The sequence below is a fragment of the Rana temporaria genome, chromosome 3 (genome assembly GCF_905171775.1).
Source record: "Rana temporaria chromosome 3, aRanTem1.1, whole genome shotgun sequence".
NCBI classification, from domain to species: domain Eukaryota; kingdom Metazoa; phylum Chordata; class Amphibia; order Anura; family Ranidae; genus Rana; species Rana temporaria.
The window spans coordinates 220,782,669-220,801,122 of record NC_053491.1 but is presented as its reverse complement, the minus strand read 5'-3'; the positions used below and the strand labels follow the sequence as shown (position 1 = coordinate 220,801,122).

General features: G+C 42.4%; 1 protein-coding gene across 2 annotated transcripts in view; it reads right to left on the bottom strand.

The window, feature by feature from the left end:
- Positions 1 to 18,454, bottom strand: part of LOC120932125 (phenylalanine-4-hydroxylase-like) — a 77,777-nt gene that overhangs the window by 13,834 nt on the left and 45,489 nt on the right. Inside the window, exons 4-8 of one of the 2 annotated variants that reach the window (XM_040344281.1) lie at positions 14,942 to 15,019; positions 11,214 to 11,302; positions 6,896 to 6,963; positions 4,826 to 5,022; positions 1,149 to 1,284 (exon numbers count right to left, since the gene is read on the bottom strand). In XM_040344281.1, coding sequence (XP_040200215.1) covers positions 1,149 to 1,284; positions 4,826 to 5,022; positions 6,896 to 6,963; positions 11,214 to 11,302; positions 14,942 to 15,019 — 568 coding nt within the window. The remainder of the gene's footprint in view (positions 1 to 1,148; positions 1,285 to 4,825; positions 5,023 to 6,895; positions 6,964 to 11,213; positions 11,303 to 14,941; positions 15,020 to 18,454) is intronic. The other variant, XM_040344282.1, reaches the window with a different exon arrangement.

Below are 18,454 nucleotides of genomic sequence, written 5' to 3'. Positions count from 1 at the left end.
AGCTAAAACCCCTGTCATATTTCATTTCATGTCATCAATGTGCTATTGTGGAGATTTTATATTACTTCCTGTCTTGTAGGAAAAGGAAATGAGACCACAGCAAGTTTCCCCTTGAAAGAGGTCTTTATTCAAGTTCTAGTGAAAACTCAGAATTTTTAGTCTTAATGATAATAGTAACCAAGAGACCAATAGAGAGGGTGAATCTTCCTAGAAATCTCCCACACACCCAACAATAAGGGCTCTAACCCTTGCCTTGGTAAAGATATGCTACATATACATACTTTGGGGCAGATCCACAGTGAGAGTACACCGGTGTATCTACTGATACGCCGGCGTACTTTCAAATTTCCCGCGTCGTATCTTTGGTTTGAATCCTCAAACCAAGATACAACGGCATCTGGGTTAGATCCGACAGGCGTACGACTTTGTACGCCTTCGGATCTTAGATGCAATACTTCGGCGTCCGCTGGGTGGAGTTCCCGTCGTTTTCCGCGTCGAGTATGCAAATTAGCTATTTCCGATGATCCACGATTGTACGAGCGGCCGTCGCATTCTTTTACGTCGTCTCTAGTCGGCTTTTTCTGGCGTATAGTTAAAGCTACTGTTTTGTGGCGTATAGTGAAACCTGCCATGTTAAGTATGGCCGTCGTTCCCGCGTTTATTTTGAATTTTTTTTTTTCGTTTGCGTAAGTCGTCCGTGAATCGGGATGGATGTAATTTACGTCCACTTCCAAAAAAATTACGTCCTTGCGACGTCATTTAGCGCAATGCACGGCGAGAAATTTAGGGACGGCGCATGCGCAGTTCATTCGGCGTGGGGACGCGCTTCATTTAAATGAAGCACGCCCCCCTACTCGCCGATTTGAATTAGGCGCCGTTACGCCGCGAAAGATACACTACGCGGCCGTAACTTACGGCGCGAATTCTTCCAGGATTCGAAACAAAAAAAGTAAGTTACGGTGGCGTAGCGTATCTCAGATACGCTGCGCCGGGGCAGATCTTTGTGGATCTGCCCCTTTATGTTTACATCTCATTTGACAAGCATCTGGGACCTTGGTGAAGAAAGTATTACTATACCTGTATAGATAACTATTATATATTTACATTTCATATTTATAGTACTGGTAAAATTAACAAAATGTACTCACGGTTCAGGCGTATACATGGGTTTTGACCAATGACGGATATACTGGGTTGAGTGAAAAACTCTAAATGCTAGTCCTGCCAAAAAGTCACGAGAGGACAGCAAACCAGCAACAGGACGTAAACGAAATCCAGTACAATCTTCACAAAAAAAATAAAAAAATTATAGAAATATTTAAATTATGCCCTACATCTGCAATCTACCAAAATCGAGTGCATTTTTTCAGGCTAGTCCCCTTTCGTTTTAGCATATTGTTCAGTGAGGTCACATCAAAACCTTGGGATTTGGGCACGATTTTCTTCTGTAAAGAATGGTGCTACCAATGTTTTACTGTATTACTCATTATTACTCACCCAGCTAGAGAAACTAGCGTTGTCCCACTGACAGCCTTCTGGGAGACTGTCTTACACTCCTTACATTTAACCACTTCAGCCCCGGAAGAATTTACCCCCTTCCTGATCAGAGCATTGCACCCAAACAAAATTGACGTCCCTTTTTTCCCCACAAATAGAGATTTCTTTTGGTGGTATTTGATCATCTCTGTGGTTTTTATTTTTTGCGCTATAAACAAAAAAAGAGTGTAAATATTGAAAAAAAAAAAGCAATATTTTTTAACTTTTTGCTATAATAAATATCCCCCAAAAAAATATATAAAAAAAAAATTCTTTCTCAGTTTAGGCTGATATATATTCTTGTAAATATTTTTGGTAAAAAAAAATCGCAATAGCTTCTACAAAATAGGGGATAGTTTTATGGCATTTTAATTATAATTTTTTTTTTAGTAATATCGGCGATCAGCTATTTTTATTGTGACTGCGACATTATGGCGGACACATCGGACACTTTTGACACTATTTTGGGACCATTGTCATTTATACAGCGATCAGTGCTATAAAAATGCACTGATTACTGTGTAAATGACACTGGCAGGGATGGGGTTAAACACTAGGGGGCGATGAAGGGGTTAAGTGTCGTATGGAATGATTCTCACTGTGTGGGGGCAGGGCTACAACCGACATGACAGAGATCACTGCTCTTAATGACAGGGAGCAGTAGATCACTGTCCTGGCACTAGGCAGAACAGGGAAATGCCTTGTTTACATAGGCATCTCACTGTTCTGCAGCTCCGTGACTCAAACGCGGGACATCGTTGGACATTGAGTCCGGGTCCCGTGGACACAGTCACAGAGCTTGCGTCACGTGCAAGCCCGCACGGCAGCAATTTTAAAGCAACGTACAGGCACATTGCTTTGCACAGCCATGCCATTCTGCCAACGTATTAATGTGGCCTCGCTAAAGTTGTCTTTTTTCCGTGGGGCCGCATATATGCGCATCTTTCTTTGTACTGGGAGCGTGCCGGGCTCTCATCTGATCGGGACCCGAGACTCTCGGTTCCGGGTCACCTGATCGCTGTGATAGCCTCTAATTGGCCATCACAGTGATCAGTCATTGTTGGCCCACCCCTTTGTTTACTTCCTCTTCTGAATGAAGAGAAAGATACATTGCAGGAAAAGAAAATGTAAATAAACCAGTGTGTAAAAAAAAGAAATCCAATAAGAAAATAATAATAATAAAAATAAATAACAAAACCAAGGTTTGCCAGGGTTATTGTTATGGTCAAGGTCAGGGTTAAAGTTCAAGGTCGGGGTCAAAGGTCATGGTCACCATATTATGGGTAGAATAAAAAAATTACTTTGTATCAGTGCCTGTTAGTGTCAGTGGGCCGGATTCTGATAGATTTGTCTATCTATCTGCTGGCGTAACATATCTGCGATACGTTACGCCGCCGTAAAGTAGGGCGCAAGTTTCGTATTCAGAAAGGACTTGCGCCCCGTGTTACGGCGGCGTAAAGTATGTCGTCTGGCCTAAGCCCACCTAATTCAAATGTATTTGATGTGGGCGTGTTTATTCAAATTCACTTTGACCCCACATATTTGACGTATTTTACGAACGGCGCATGCTCCAAATTACGCCGCAAAGCCTCATTGGTTTCGACGTGAACGTAACTTACGCAAAGCCCTATTCGCGAACGACTTACGCAAACGACGTAAAATTTTCAAAACTCGGCGCAGGAACGACGTCCATACTTAACATTAGCTACGCCTCATATAGCAGGGGTAACTTTATGCCGGAAAAAGCCTAACGTAAACAACGTAAAAAAATGCGCCGGCCGGACGTACGTTTCTGAATCGGCGTAAATACCTAATTAGCATATTCCTTGCGTAACTATACGGAAGCGCCACCTAACGGCCAGCGTAAATGTGCAGCCTAAGATACGACGGTGTCGGATCTTAGGGAAATCTATGCGTAACTAATTCTCTGAATCAGGCGCATAGATACGACGGCCCGCACTCAGAGATACGACGACGTATCTGGAGATACGCCGTCGTATCTTGTTTCTGAATCCGGGCCAGTGTGTTTTAGGCAGAAACAAAAAATGCAAAATGCGCACCATTGTTTCCGGGCTGTACTACGGGTAAAAACAACAACTAACATACACAGATGTGGTATTGCTGCAATTGCCAGGAGCAGAAAATATTATTTAGGTTGTTCTTTGGTGGTATAATAGCAAGAAATATACAGCTAAATAAAAAAATGGGCCAGTTTTCCTTTGACAATATAAAAAAACAGGAGATATCAGTTATCATTCACCACCAAAACAAAGCGTAATTTTTTCCTGAAAAAACAAGGTATAATCCACCTGGATACAAAAAGCAGTTGTGCCGATATGTACAGTTTTACTAATGCACGTCAAAGTTGCAAAATTACCCTTAGGTTATGTTTCAAGTGCTAGACTCACTGCCCTGTATTCTTTCTGGTCAGATCAGACATTTCTGCTGATTGCATTGCTGATTATTATACATCATTCTTATTTGCTAAGCATTAGGGAACAAAGGGCCAGATCCTCAAAAGAGATACGCAGGCGGATCTGCTGTTCCGCCTGCGTATCCCTGTTTCTATCTTTGGAACTGATCCACAGAATCAGTTTCCAAGAGATAGACAGAAGATCCGGCAGGTGTAATAGTTTTACAATGCCGGATCTTAAGATGCAGTACCGCGACCGCCGCTGGGGGCATTCATCGTCGAAATTACGCGTCGGGTATGCTAATGAGGGGTTACGTCGATCCTCAAAGCTTTTTCGTGTTCGCTACATCGCCGCTACGTTAGTTTCCCGTCGCTTAGTTACACTTTTGTAAAGCAGCCCTACTTTTACACAGCAGGCTTACTGCTGTGTAAAGTATGGCCGTCCTTCCCGCGTCGAATTTTTTAATTTTACGTCGATTGCGTAAGCCGTACAGGAATACGGACATACGCTACGAGCCGCGCCGATCAAAAAATGACGTCACGTCGCGCAAAGCACGTCGGGAAATTTGTGTCACAAGCATGCGCACTACGTCCGGCGCGGGAGCGCGCCTAATTTAAATGGGACTCGCCCCATTAGATTAGGAACGCCTTGCGCCGGACGGATTTGAGTTACACCGCCGCAAATTTCCAGGTAAGTGTGTTGTGGATCGATACCTAACTTAGGAAATTTGCGGCAGTGTAACTTAAATCTGTTAAGTTACGTTGCGCTGCGGGGCTGTGGATCTGGCCCAAAATTCCAAGTGAATACAGTTTTTATAATACACATTTACAAATATGCTGATTCATTAATCTATTGATTGATTTTCATCCACATACTTTGCAAGAAGTTAGACACGTCTTCAAGCTGAGGAATGTTATTTTCATTATATCCACAATATTCTTCCAACAAAGGAAAGACATGGTTATGTTCATAGCAAGCATGGGTGGGATATAGGGATTTCAGCTCTTTGAAAACTGTCCCCCATGTGTTCTTCTCCTGTTCTGTGTAGATAACACGAGGAATAGGCTGACCACTAAAAGGAAAAAAAAAAAACATACAGACTTTCATTTAGTTCACATCAACAGTTTTAGGAGGCAAAGCATTACCCCGAGTTGTAGAATTGACTTACTTCCTTACCCACCCAACACCTGAATTACTGGACAAAACCATTGAAGGATGGGTCATGTGGCTTACACTGTTAGAACAGCAAATCAAATTACAAGGGGTATGAATACTTTTTCAAGGCACTGTAATTGCAAAATCCAATCACTATGATGATTATGTACCTAGAACAAGGTTTATACTCTCCCACCTGACACTCACAACAAAGAAGCTACATGGATAAATGGTAAAATGTGTTTAACACTACAAAGCAATTGTAGTTGAATGTGACTACTAGCTTTCTATACCATGATTTGGATAAATGAAAAAATTCTACAAAAGAATATATATTTAAACCCCTACCAAAACAAACAGTACCAAGTAGGCTATTCAATATCAATGTCCAGAAATGTACAATGGACAGCCGGTGAAAGTTCTAATCAATAATGCATGTATTCACCATTACAAACAAATTATGTGTAAAGGGGCATAAATAAATATTTATGGTAAAATATTTACCATGACCAGGGAGAATTTTAGAGACACTAGGTAAACATATCCATAGTCAAACTTTGTATTTTTTTTTTTTGGATAGAATGGTGAAGGGTTAGAACCAGTGGCGGCTTGTGCTCAAAATTATGGAGCGGGGGCCACAAACTGAAAATACATAAATTGCAGCCTCACTGTGCCCATCAAACGCAGCTACTGTGCCTATCAATTGCTGCCACTGTGCTCATCTAACGCAGCCACTGTTCCATCAAACGCAGCCGCTGTAATTCAGATGCCCGCCGCCCGACAATAGAGGCCGGCAACGGCGACAATAGATAGATTCATGCAATGCATGAATCTATCTATTGTTGACTGACGGGTGCAGGAGAGAGGGGGCGGCGCTCCTGCGCCCTCTATGGACACACCACCACTGGTTAGAACCCCTGTCCTGTTTTACTGATAGCCTGGGGTTCTGCTAAAGAGATTTTCTCTTATCTTCTGTTTTGGGGACAATGTTTTAACAGACAGGAAGTGAGAGAAAATCTGCAAAAATGGTAGGGGTACAGTGTACCCCATTACCATTTCACACAGGGGGGTCAGGATCTGGGGGTCCCCTTTGTTAAAGGGGTCTTCCAGATTCTGATAAGCCTCCCGCCCGCATACCCCCACAACCACCAGGCAAGGGTTGTGGGGATGAGACCCTTGTCCCCATCAACATGGGGACATCCTCCCCATGTTGAGGGCATGTGGCCTGGTGCGGTTCAGGAGAGGGGGGGGGGGCGCACTCTGTCCCCCCCTCTTTTCTGCGGCCGGCCAGGTCAATGTGCTCGGATAACGGGTCTGGTTATGGATATTTAGGGGGAACCGCACATAATTTTTTTTTTTAAATTGCCGGCGGGGTTCCCCTTAATATCCATACCAGACCTGAAGGGTCTGGATATGGATATTTAGGGGGAACCGCACGTCATTTTTTTTTTAAATTGACGGCGGGGTTCCCCTTAATATCCATACCAGACCTAAAGGGTCTGGTTATTGAATTTGCGGGGACCTCCACGCATTTTTTTTCCCGAATTCCGATCCTGGACCCAAACTTTTTCCAATTATTCGGGTTCGGGTCCGGGTTCGGGAAAAACCCAAAGTCCGTACCGAACCCGAACTTTACAGTTCGGGTTCGCTCAACTCTACTCCTGTGACCTGTTTTCACTTGACAGCCACATTTTTTAAACTACACTCTGTTTCAAAGGATAAACCTTGCACATACTGATAAATCTGATAAATGATTTGTGAAAAAAAATAATATCAATAACTGTACTTACTGCTTGTAATTGAATGCAATGTCTGCAAATTCTTTGCGTCTAGCCCGATACACGGCATCAGTGAATCCCTAAGAGCAAATAAAGAAAATAAATAAATCATGCTTATATTTTCTCATGTTCCATATATAATGCCAAATTCTTAATAGCAATAACCTCTAATGCCTAGTACACACGATTGTTTTTCCCATCGGGAAAACTGCCGTGCTTTCCTTTGGCTGGGAAAACCGGCCGTGTGTATGCTCCCTAGCAGTTTTCCCGACAGGAAAACTGCGGTTTAAAAAATGAGAACATGTTCTCTTTTTTCTCGCCACGAATCGCATTGGGTTTTTTTCCCGCAGTTTTCCTATGGGAAACACTGCGAAGAAGCATACACATGGCCGGCTTTCACGACCAAAGTTCTCCTGGCAGTTTTCCTGTCTGGAAAATCGACCGTGTGTACAGGGGAAAAGGGACAGAGCAGGTTACCGGTTTTCCCCTCGGTTTTCCCCGCGGTCTTTTGACCATCAGGAAAACCGATTGTGTGTACTAGGCATTAGCGTACTACAACAACAAAACTCATGCTCAATTTAAATTGTAGCACAGGGGTGTTTGCTCGTCCTGTAAAGCCTCTTTTAGTTGCTGAAATGTGAGTTTAAAAAGTCTGTTGCCCTATTAAAGCAAAGCTCCATCCAATAGGAGAAGCTCCAGTTTTTTCTTACATGCACCCCCGCTGCCACATTTGGCACTTTTCAGGGAGGGAGGGAGTGGGTATCTGTTTTTGACAGGTACTCTTCCCCACCTCCAGGGGACCTCACTGTGGCAAGAATTTTAGCCCCCCCCCCTCCTCCTTCCCCTGTCATCGGGATATTCACAAAGCGCAGCACGCTTCTCACATGCGCAGTAGGCTGCTGGCTTTACATTTTTTAGTGGGGTGGCTTTAGCTCTGCTTTAACATTTAGGCCCCGTACACACGACCGAACATGTCCGCTGAAACTGGTCCGCTGACCAGTTTCAGCGGACATGTTCGGTCATCTGTACGTCCGACCGGACAATTTTCCGGCGGATCGGACAGGTTTCCAGCGGACAAATGTTCCTTAGCATGCTAAGAAACATGTCCGCTGGAAGCCTGTCCGTCGGACATGTTCGGTCGTCTGTACAGACTCACCGGACATGTCCGCTCGGCCGAAAGAACTTGCATGCGTCGAAGTGATTAGACGCATGCGTGGAAGCATTGACCTTCCAGGGCCGCGCGCGTCGCCGGCCACGTCACAGCGTATCGTGTCCGCGCGGATTTCTGTCTGATGGTGTGTACAACCATCAGACAGAAATCTCCGAGCGGACATGTCCGCTGAAAACGGTCCGGCGGACCGTTTTCAGCGGACAGTCCGTCCGTGTGTACGAGGCCTAAGAGACTTGACAGGTTTTTAAAGAATTCCTTCAAGTGAAATTATAGGCACCTGTCTGGCGGCTCATGTCTACCTTCCCCAGACCCTAACACTAGGAATGAATATTAGGGCAATGTGCTATAAATCTTTATTTACACAGCAATCATGATTTGGTTGGAGATACAATTTGGAGATTTAGCACCAATTAGGTTATTATAAATGTACACTTTGGGAAGCAAACTATTTATTTTCTCATATATGGCAAATAGAAAGTTTTTAAGTGTATTACAATTACTCATGCTAATATTGGTCAATGATACTACAAGGAAAGTCCAACTGAGTCACATTCAGGAATATATTTGCACTGTATTTCAGCTTAATTTTTAACGTGCAAATGTTTTGTTACACACAGGAAATGACACTTATTTGTAATAAAGATAACCGGATTCCTTTTATTTTTCTTTTGAACATATCCCTCCAAAGCCCATGAATCACAGCAAACAATGATGCCTATTGCATACTGAATTAAGTGAGCAATTATCTATAATTACGCAAGATCAATTAAAGTAATAGATACATTTTCAGCTGCACCTATCCCTCTGTGTTGGCCACAAATGAATATTTTGTGTGTTTGTTCCTATTTTTCAAAGCGACCAGTGTTATGGATGAAACGCACCTGAGCACTAATTGTAACATAAAAAAACACTTGACAATCTTCTCATACATATAAAATATGAATGTATAGCACTTCAGTCAAGGTATACATAAGACTTGCTTTGGCCATTACATTTGGCCATTGAGTTCACAATTTAAATGTCTTAATAAACATTTTAAAACTGAATGTTGTTGTTCCAAATAACCTTAGGAGAGTTTTACCTTTGTTGGTCGTCATTTAGTTTTGTTTATGGTAGGATAATAAAAAGAAAGACTAATAGGCATTTGACCAGAGTTGTTCTGGGATTGGATATATACAGCTCACAATCTAAAGAGCTCAATTCACATAGCTAAAAAGCCAGGATAAAGAGCTTATTTTTTTGTGATCTTTTTTTTGTTGCTGTGCCCCATTATATTGCAAAATAGCAGTCACATGACTAAAAATTAAGATCTTTAGAGTTGTAAATATAACCTGTATTCATGTATAGCTCTAAAGCACGGGTCTCCAAACTTTTCAGTTCGAGGGCCACATTGTAGATTTTACAAATATTTGCAGGACACATTTTTTTTTATTATTTATAAATGAATGAATAGAATTGAAATAATCCCATCACAGACTTTCCACACATTTGCGTCCCCAACCGAGACTCCTTGCTCATCTGTGTCCTCATCAGAGAACCCTTGCACATGTGTGTCCCTATCAGAGTTTTTCACACATCTGTGTCCCCATCAGAGTCTACTTGCACATCTGTTTTCCTATGGGAGTCTCCTTGCACACCTGTTTCCACATTAGAACCTTTCCTTACATCTGTGTCCCCATCAGAGCCTTTTCGCACATCTGTGTCCCCATCAGGGCCTTCCACACATCTTTGTCCCCATCAGAGTCTTCCCTACATCTGTGTCCCCCATCAAAGTGTCCCCCATATCTGTGTCCCCATCAGAATCTTCTGAATATCTGTGCCCTCAGTGTTAGCACAATCATGTCCAGCACAATGCTATTTACACTACATTGCCCCCATTTGCCTCTTACATTGAAGTCACAGGCACAGTACAGCTCTCTTGCACCTCCCGGCTCCCGCCCACTGCTACACAAGCAGGCTGAATGCAGACGGACCGCTAATATAAACAGTGGGCGGGAGCCAGAAGTTGCTCCGCTGATTGTTAGGACCGCTGATGGTGGTCCTAACAACCAATCCACAGCACAGCCTGGCATAGCAGAAAGGGTTGGGGGAGTGGCTTTGTCTGCAGTTTGAGGAGCCTTACTGTCGAGAACAGCGGGGAATTCGAAAAGCAAGCAGATCATCAGTGCTATGCCCGCAGTGTCGACACCATCTGAGTAAGTTGTGGGTCTGATAAAGCATACAAGCAGGTCAGATGTGGGTTTGGAGACCCCTGCACTAAAGACTTAGGGTATATAGGGTAACATACCTATGCACCTTTCCTACTGCAGTCCCTTTCCCCCCATATCTCCGAAATGGGGGCATTAAAAATGTTTTTCCTGGAGCTGGACTTTCATGCCTCATTGCGACTGAAATGGGGACCTGCTCTTTTATTTTTAACTATTTGCATCTTTATTAACTTTTTTCTATGAATGGGGGAACTTTCCCTGTGACTTTAATCACTGTTGAGAAAAAATTGCTCTACTTTGATAAGTGTGTCCCCTAGATATATTTATAAAAATATATAAGAACACATGTTCAATATACTGTTACACATGTAGTATTAAGCCTCATACACACGATCGGACTTCAAACAAACTTTTCCATGGATTTTTGTTTAAAGGAAGTTGGCTGGGCACACCCATAGCATTCACACGGCAGGACTTTTCTGCAAACTTTCCCAACATCACGTGGTATTTCTGCTCTTTGTGGTCAACTTCTGCTATTGTTGGTTGATTTTAACATTGGTTCTGGGCATGCATGTTTGTACTTCGGACAAAAGTCTGATGGATTTCTGTACACACGGTCGGACTTTGCACCATCCGACTTTTGTTGCCGAAAAGTTTGTCCGTTTGCAGAGCGAACTTTTGTCCGATGAAAACCGAAAAAGTTTGTCCGATGAAGCGTACACACGGTCGGATTTTTGGGAAAACGTGCTCATTTTGAAGTTTTTTGACAAAAAGTCAGACCGTGTGTACGAGGCTTAATAATCATTAAATGCATTGATAAATGTGTCTCCAGATATATTTATCAAAAAATATAAGATTTTTTTTTTTTCAATACACTGTTATACTGTATATATTTTAGGAATATAGTATTATAATCATTAATCGTATTTACAAAATAAACAATTGCACTCACGGGATGATCTGCATCAAGCTCCTCTCCATAGCTCAGAATCTGATTTGCAAACTTGTCCAGATCCTGAATGGTCCTTGGAAACCATGGGACTAAAATGGATGACATAACAGATTATAACAAAATGACACAGCACAGGGCAGGCGGACATTTTTTCACATTTTTTTAATAAGAAAACTCTCAAAATTTCAACTCATAAACATAGCTCCCAACTGTCCCTAATTTCGAGGGACTGTCCCTGATTTAGAGCAATGTCCCTCTGTCCCTCATTCCTCCTCATCTGTCCCTCATTTTGGTCTGATCTATACAGATGTATATAAAATACACTTTTTATCTATCAAAAAGTGTTTTCCAGTGCTAAACCTTTCATCTGATTTCTCAATTGCTGCATTTGTAAATACCAAAAGCCAATATAAAGGAATAGCAGTGGTAAAAAAAAAAAAACCCTTGAGGGTTTAACAAACCTTGTTTTTTTTTTTTGCACAATTCTCCTTTAAGGGGGTGTGGCAAGGGGTGTGTCCTATGCCTGTATACTTTTGCTGATAGGTGTCCCTTATTCCCATCTCAAAAAGTTGGGAGGTATGTCATAAGTACAGTCATTTGAGCTGAGGGGCCCTGAGAGCCAGAATGGGTGCCTGGTAGACATGCCTTCTGAAGTCTTCATTTCATGAATATGAATATGAATATTGGTATTGGTAAAATAAATATTCTATCCTTTTAGTATGAAAATGTATGACTTTAAATACCCCTAAAAATCTATCATACAAAATGAATAAACTGATAATTAAAGCTGAACCAGTAAAATACACAGATTAAATAAATACATTAGAGCCATCTTACCTGCCAAGGGATTTATATTTATGTCCATCCAATACTGAGATTTACACAGCTCTGCTTTACAGAACAGACCTACCTGGCATAGCAGGAGACCTTATTTTTCTCTGCTGCAGTAAAGCTAGATATGCACTAGTGGAAGTTTGAACAAACATTTTGTCGTAATCGATCGATGGCATGCTGGGTCGGTGACGTCACAAGGTGGCGGCGCTACTTGGTGACATCACCGGGTGGCCTGCCCATTAGTTATTTAGGAGCTGTCACACAGCAGAGCTGGCAGATGGCGGGAGCCTTTGTCGGGGCTGGAGTTTTTTTGTTTTTTTTTCAGGTCGGTGGTGCCGGCGGGTGGGGCATAATTGACGATCTTTACCGGTGGACATTTATTTTTTAAATAAAGAAATTTGACAAAAACTGCCTACTGTTTGTTTTTTGTTTTTTTACATTACACTTTATTTTGTTAATTAGAAGGGAGCTATGTACCCCATACTCATTCACATGGGGGGGGGGTCTGGGGGCTTCCAGGCATAAGTCCAGGCACCTGGTGGACGTCATTACAGAGCGGATGTTAGACCTGTCTCTGCTGAAAACAGGTCACAGGAGTGGAAAATGAATTGCACTGCTGTGACCCAGAAGAGAAACAAGCTCAAGCTGGACTTCTCCTCCCACCACACACCACTCAAGACTTGCAGGACAGTGGGAGTTTTATGTTTTTTAAATAATTTAATTAGGGCTGGTCATGACTGGCCTGCACTAACTTTTTATTGAATAGATATTCTAAAGACAAAAAAAAAAACCAATATGTCCTTTTGATGATACTGTATGCATACCATTTTGCAATTGATTGCCTTCATTTGTGTGTAGCAGTCTCCCCAACTTTCAAGGGCCTGATGGTGACCAGGGAGGAGCCAGGGAGAACTGGCATTCCTCCTCAGGGTTCAGGTTACTAGGCATAGTGGGTGTGGTGCAAGGTGGAAAGATCGGGCGCCAGTTACTTTTATAAAAATGAACAAAGAACTTTGTTTCTCTTAACAGGAATGGTGGGAGAGAGAGTTAGGTCACAGGACACAAATGCAATAGCAATTAGGCAAACTCTGCAGACAAATATAGAACTAGGCAGACAGCAATACAGAAAAAGGACCTTTAAGCTAAATGCAGCACACTGTATCTTGTAGCATCTTCTGTTTCTTATAGCAACAACTTGCTAGATCTTCCAGTTTAACTCACAGTAACCCACTGTAGATCTTCCGGCTTAACTCACATTATCCCACTGTAGATCCTTAAACTCATCTCGCTGTCTTTTACAAGACTTCTTGGACTCTCAGCTACCTGCTGGATCCTTCAAGCTCAACTCAAAGCTACCCACTGTACTTATCTTCAAGCTTTACTTACAGCTACCCTCTGTACTCCTTCAAGCTTTACTCACAGCTACCCGCTGCATTCCTGGATGAGGCTCCACTGAAGCTTTACCACTTACTTCACCATCCCTGGCTAGTGAAGCTTCTGCTCTGGTACTCCCTCAGAACTTCATCCCTTCTACACTTGCCACCGGCAACAGGAGAGGTCGTTCCTCTGGCAATTGCTTCTCCTTTACCTCCGGCAACAAACAGGCTCCCTCTGAGCTGAGCCTCTAACACACCTGATTCTGCCCCAGGCTTCAGGCCTAACCTCTGCTGCTCCTGCTCCTTTGCGGAATCTTAAATTATTGGATAGGCCTCACATAGACCTAACAGCCATTGGAATCCTGGATAGGCCTCAGGCTTCAGGCCTAGCAGCCAGGAGCTGTTTGACACACATCCTTTCAGACCGCAGCCCTGGGCAGACAAGAACCCTGATCACATGACTCCTTCCGAGTAAATAGTTTATCCCAGCATGCAAAGTGGGCAAAAGAAACTCCTGCTAATTGGCTGAGACAACACATTTACTCATCACCTGAATTCACTGTTATCCATCATCCTAATGCCAAAGGCAACAGTGCCACTTATTGACAGAAGAGAGTTAAGAATTAAACTCAGGCTTAGGACAGAAATCAGTGGATCAAAGACTTCCAATTAGCCAGGCTAGTTACCACCTAGCACAACTAGATTTATTAGCAGCCCTGTTTAGGACCAGGGTGCTACATGTGTAATAACCTTATTTAATTGTACAGTAAAACTCTCAGAACAGAGTATCTGACAGTTTTGTGGGATTCATTGAAGTAATCAGCATTTGCTTTGAGCTGTATTTATATTGAATGCTAATCTCTCAGGTTGAGGAGGACAAGGAGCACTTTACCCAAATTCACATGACGTTGGGCCATGGGTATTGAACTTGTGTGTAGATGGTTAATTATACCTGAGTTCCTTTAAATATTACTAATAAGATGTTTTCAGTCATGCCAGGATGGATAATGAATGTGTAACAGAAGAGATGAAATACTTAATGTTCAGGAAAAAATGCTGCTCCAGACTCCATTTAGTTTCGCTCCCATATTTGAATGCCTAGGTATCATAAGCACATGCATGCATAACCAAATGAATAGACAACAATTCTTATGGCACAAAAATTTAGTGTATAGTGGGAATTGGCCCCTAGATAGTCCAATATTAATCAACAGTCACTCATAAGATGGCTGCAGCTCCCCTTAGATGGAGTTCAGGTAGATCCTCCAGACTTCAGTAATAAAAGCATATGACCAAATGCCAAGGCCTTCACATGTGTGCAAATCAGGAGCAGTATTTCCAAAGGTGATGGTAAGCATTAAATCCCTTTTTTGATGTATCCATCCTAGCAAGACTGTTGCCTGACTGACTAGCTTTAAAATAATTTATATTTGAGCATTTTGAAATTATCTTGAAATCTCATGACAGCATGCAAAATATCCATTCAAAAGGGAAGCAGGATCAATTAAGCTTACTCACTTGAAATCACATTGCTCTGATGTAACATGGGTGCTGAGGCGCCAAATACATCATGAAGCAAAAAAGCAGAGGTGGTACCTGAAATCAAGTACATGAAAGGGAAGGGAAAGGACCCAAAATACATATAGACAATGCAAAGTATGAAGAAAGCACACAAATTACAAAACAAAAAAGCACACAAATTAGCATTCAATTATACAGCCCTAGGTGGCATTCATAAGAATACAAATTTTAAACAAAATGCATACATATATATATTACACAGACACATAACAAAGCTGGGCAATAGCACAATTAATATCAAAGCTATAATTTTCATAGAATTTGTTTGATTCTACTATATATTTTATTAGTAAATATATCCAAGATAAATCATGTTTGTGCACAAGCTGTAAATATAAAAAGTTATGAGTGCTGCGTAATAGCCATCATTAAAGTGCATATACTGTAGGATAAACCCTATACAGTTAAACAATATACTGTATATTAGTGAAAATGTCGGCTTGTATTCTATTATATGCAGCTCTCCCATGTTTTTCCAAAGTCAGTTTCCACAAGCTTCATTTATGGTTGCCCAATCTGATCTTGAGCATGTGCTTCAATTGGATTTCTCTAAGAAACCCACTTTTAATTATTATTCTCATTTTGTCTCTGTGTCCGTGCCTGCTATGGAGAGGCTCTGTGCCCAATGGCTGCAGGATATACCAAATCTAGACAGGGATGATTGAGAAAATATTTGGGATTTCCCAGCTCATATAATTTAAAATTGTACATAGTGCCTACTACACTCACTTCAGACTCTATGGCCGCGTACACACGGCCGAGAAACTCGACGGGCAAAACACATCGTTTTGCTCGTCGAGTTCCTTGTTCGGCTGTCAGAAAACTCGTCGAGCCAAATGTTCCCATTGCCCAACGAGGAAATAGAGAACATGCTCTCTTTTTGGCTCGACGAGTTTCCTGACGGGTTTCTCGGCGAAAATGTACACACGACCGGTTTTCTCGGCAGAATACGTCTCCCATCGAGTTTCTTGCTGAATTCTGCCGAGAAAACCGGTCGTGTGTACGGGGCCTATAGGATGAATCCTTCACATCCAGTGGAGTGGTAGAGGTGTGAATGATCCCAGAGGGATTTTTTCCACATAGTCTGGACCTGTCCCACCATCATCGGGTTCTGGGAGGAGTGCTGGTTTTGATTAACCTAGTGATCTCTATCTCTTTGCGACCCTCACCGCAAATCTGTCTAGTAGGTCTAGTGGAAAATCTGATTCCCATGGTGGCAGAAAGGTTACCCTACTCCTTTTCTTCACTTGGAAGGCCATAGCAATGCAATGGAAGAAAAATACCTCCCCCCACACACACACCTCTTTCCTTCTGGAAACAACTGATGTATAACAGTTTACTGCTTTATAAGAACACCTACTGTATGTTAAGGTTGGGTTGCCCCAAAAAAAGTGATAGGGTATGGTCCAAATGGCTGGCAGGGCACTCGCTAGCTTCAGTAATGTTTATGGATTAATGTCTATTCAGTTTTACGAGTAGTCTATATACTTTTTTTTTTTTTTTTTGCTATGGGGGCATCCCTCCCTGTTGGGCTATTATATCCTTTGCACCTTTGTCATGCCTGCTCAAGATTTTGGGGCAGATCCACAAAGATCTGCCCCGGCGCAGCCTATCTGAGATACGCTACGCCGCCGTAACTTACTTCTCTTTGGTTTGAATCCAGAAAGAATTTGCGCCGTAAGTTACGGCGGCGTAGTGTATCTCTTGCGGCGTAAGGGCGCGGAATTCAAATTGGGCGGGTATGGGGCGTGTTTCATTTAAATGAAGTGCGTCCCTGCGCTGAACGAACTGCGCATGCGCCGTCCCTAAATCTCCCGCCGTGCATTGCGCGAAATTATGTCGCAAGGACGTCATTGTTTTGACTAAATTACGTCCATCCCGCGATTCACAGACGACTTACGCAAACGAAAACAAAAATTCAAATAAAACGCGGGAACGACGGCCATACTTAACATAGCAGGTTTAACTATACGCCACGAAACAGCAGCTTTAACTATACGCCGGAAAAAGCCGACTAGAGACGACGAAAAAGAATGCGACGGCCGCTCGTACGTTCGTGGATCGTTGGAAATAGCTAATTTGCATACTCGACGTGGAAAACGACGTAAACGCCACCCAGCGGACGCCGAAAAATTTCATCTTAGATCCGAAGGCGTACGAAGAGGTACGCCTGTCGGATCTAACCCAGATGACGTCGTATGTTGTTTTGAGGATTCAAAACAAAGATACGACGCGGGAAATTTGAAAGTATGCCGGCGTATCAGTAGATACGCCGGCGTACTCGCTTTGTGGATCTGCCCCTTTTTTTGTTATTGCAAGCCACGCCTCAATGTTAATGGATGGGGCCCTTGCTATTTTTTTTTTTTATATTATATATTATTATTCGTGCAATGTCATTCTGATAGCCCCTGCAAGGGTTCTCACCTTTATGTATTGTTAATGTTTTTGTTTGTGTCCTCTGTAAAACTTTAAAAAACAGATTTGCAAAATAAAAAAAATAAAAAAAACGAAAAATAACTGCCTTGCAGCAGAACATTTTCCTGGTTCACACTAGTACGATTTTGCACAGAATGGCATAACAGTTCTAGATTGTAAGCTCTAACGAGCAAGGCCCTCTGATTCCTCCTGTATTGTATTGTAATTGTACTGTCTTCCCCCAATGTTGTAAAGTGCTGTGCAAACTGTTGGCAGTATATAAATCCTGTATAATAATAATAATAATAATAAAACAATAACAATGAAAATCAAATTGATTTCAATGGTGCCCATTCACATGTGACTTTGGGGAAGGTACAGGTGCTAATTTGGTGCGATGCAGTGCAATGTTGGGCTCCATAGATTAAAAAATGCATGTAAAACAAATTTACATGCCTTTTTAGTGCATCTTTGGCACAGTTTTGTACAGTCTCCTTCCCCCACAAAAAATACATCAGCATAAAAAACACATAAAAAATGCACTGAAAATTAGATCAAGTCGCAGCTGCACTAGTGTGAACCTAGCCTAAAAGACAACAGCAAGAACAGTCTACTTTTTGACCACCTTCATACACTTGACAGAAAAAAATGCTGTTTCACAAAAAGGCCACATGATGGCAGCATTTAGCAATGCATGTTCTGGATCTAAAAACTAGTGTCACCAGCCTGCCTTAGTTATACACTCCGCCAATGAAAAAATTGCAACTTAGGCCCCGTACACACGTCCGAGGAACTCGACGGGCAAAACACATCGTTTTGCCCGTCGAGTTCCTTGTGAAGCTGCCGAGGATCTCGGCGAGCCGAAATTTCCCATTGAACAACGAGGAAATAGAGAACATGTTCTCTATTTCCTCGCCGAGGTCCTCGTCGGCTTCCTCGGCCGAAAGTGTACACACGGCCGGGTTTCTCGGCAGAATTCAGCTCCGACCGAGTTTCTGGCTGAATTCTGCCGAGAAACTTGGTCGTGTGTACGGG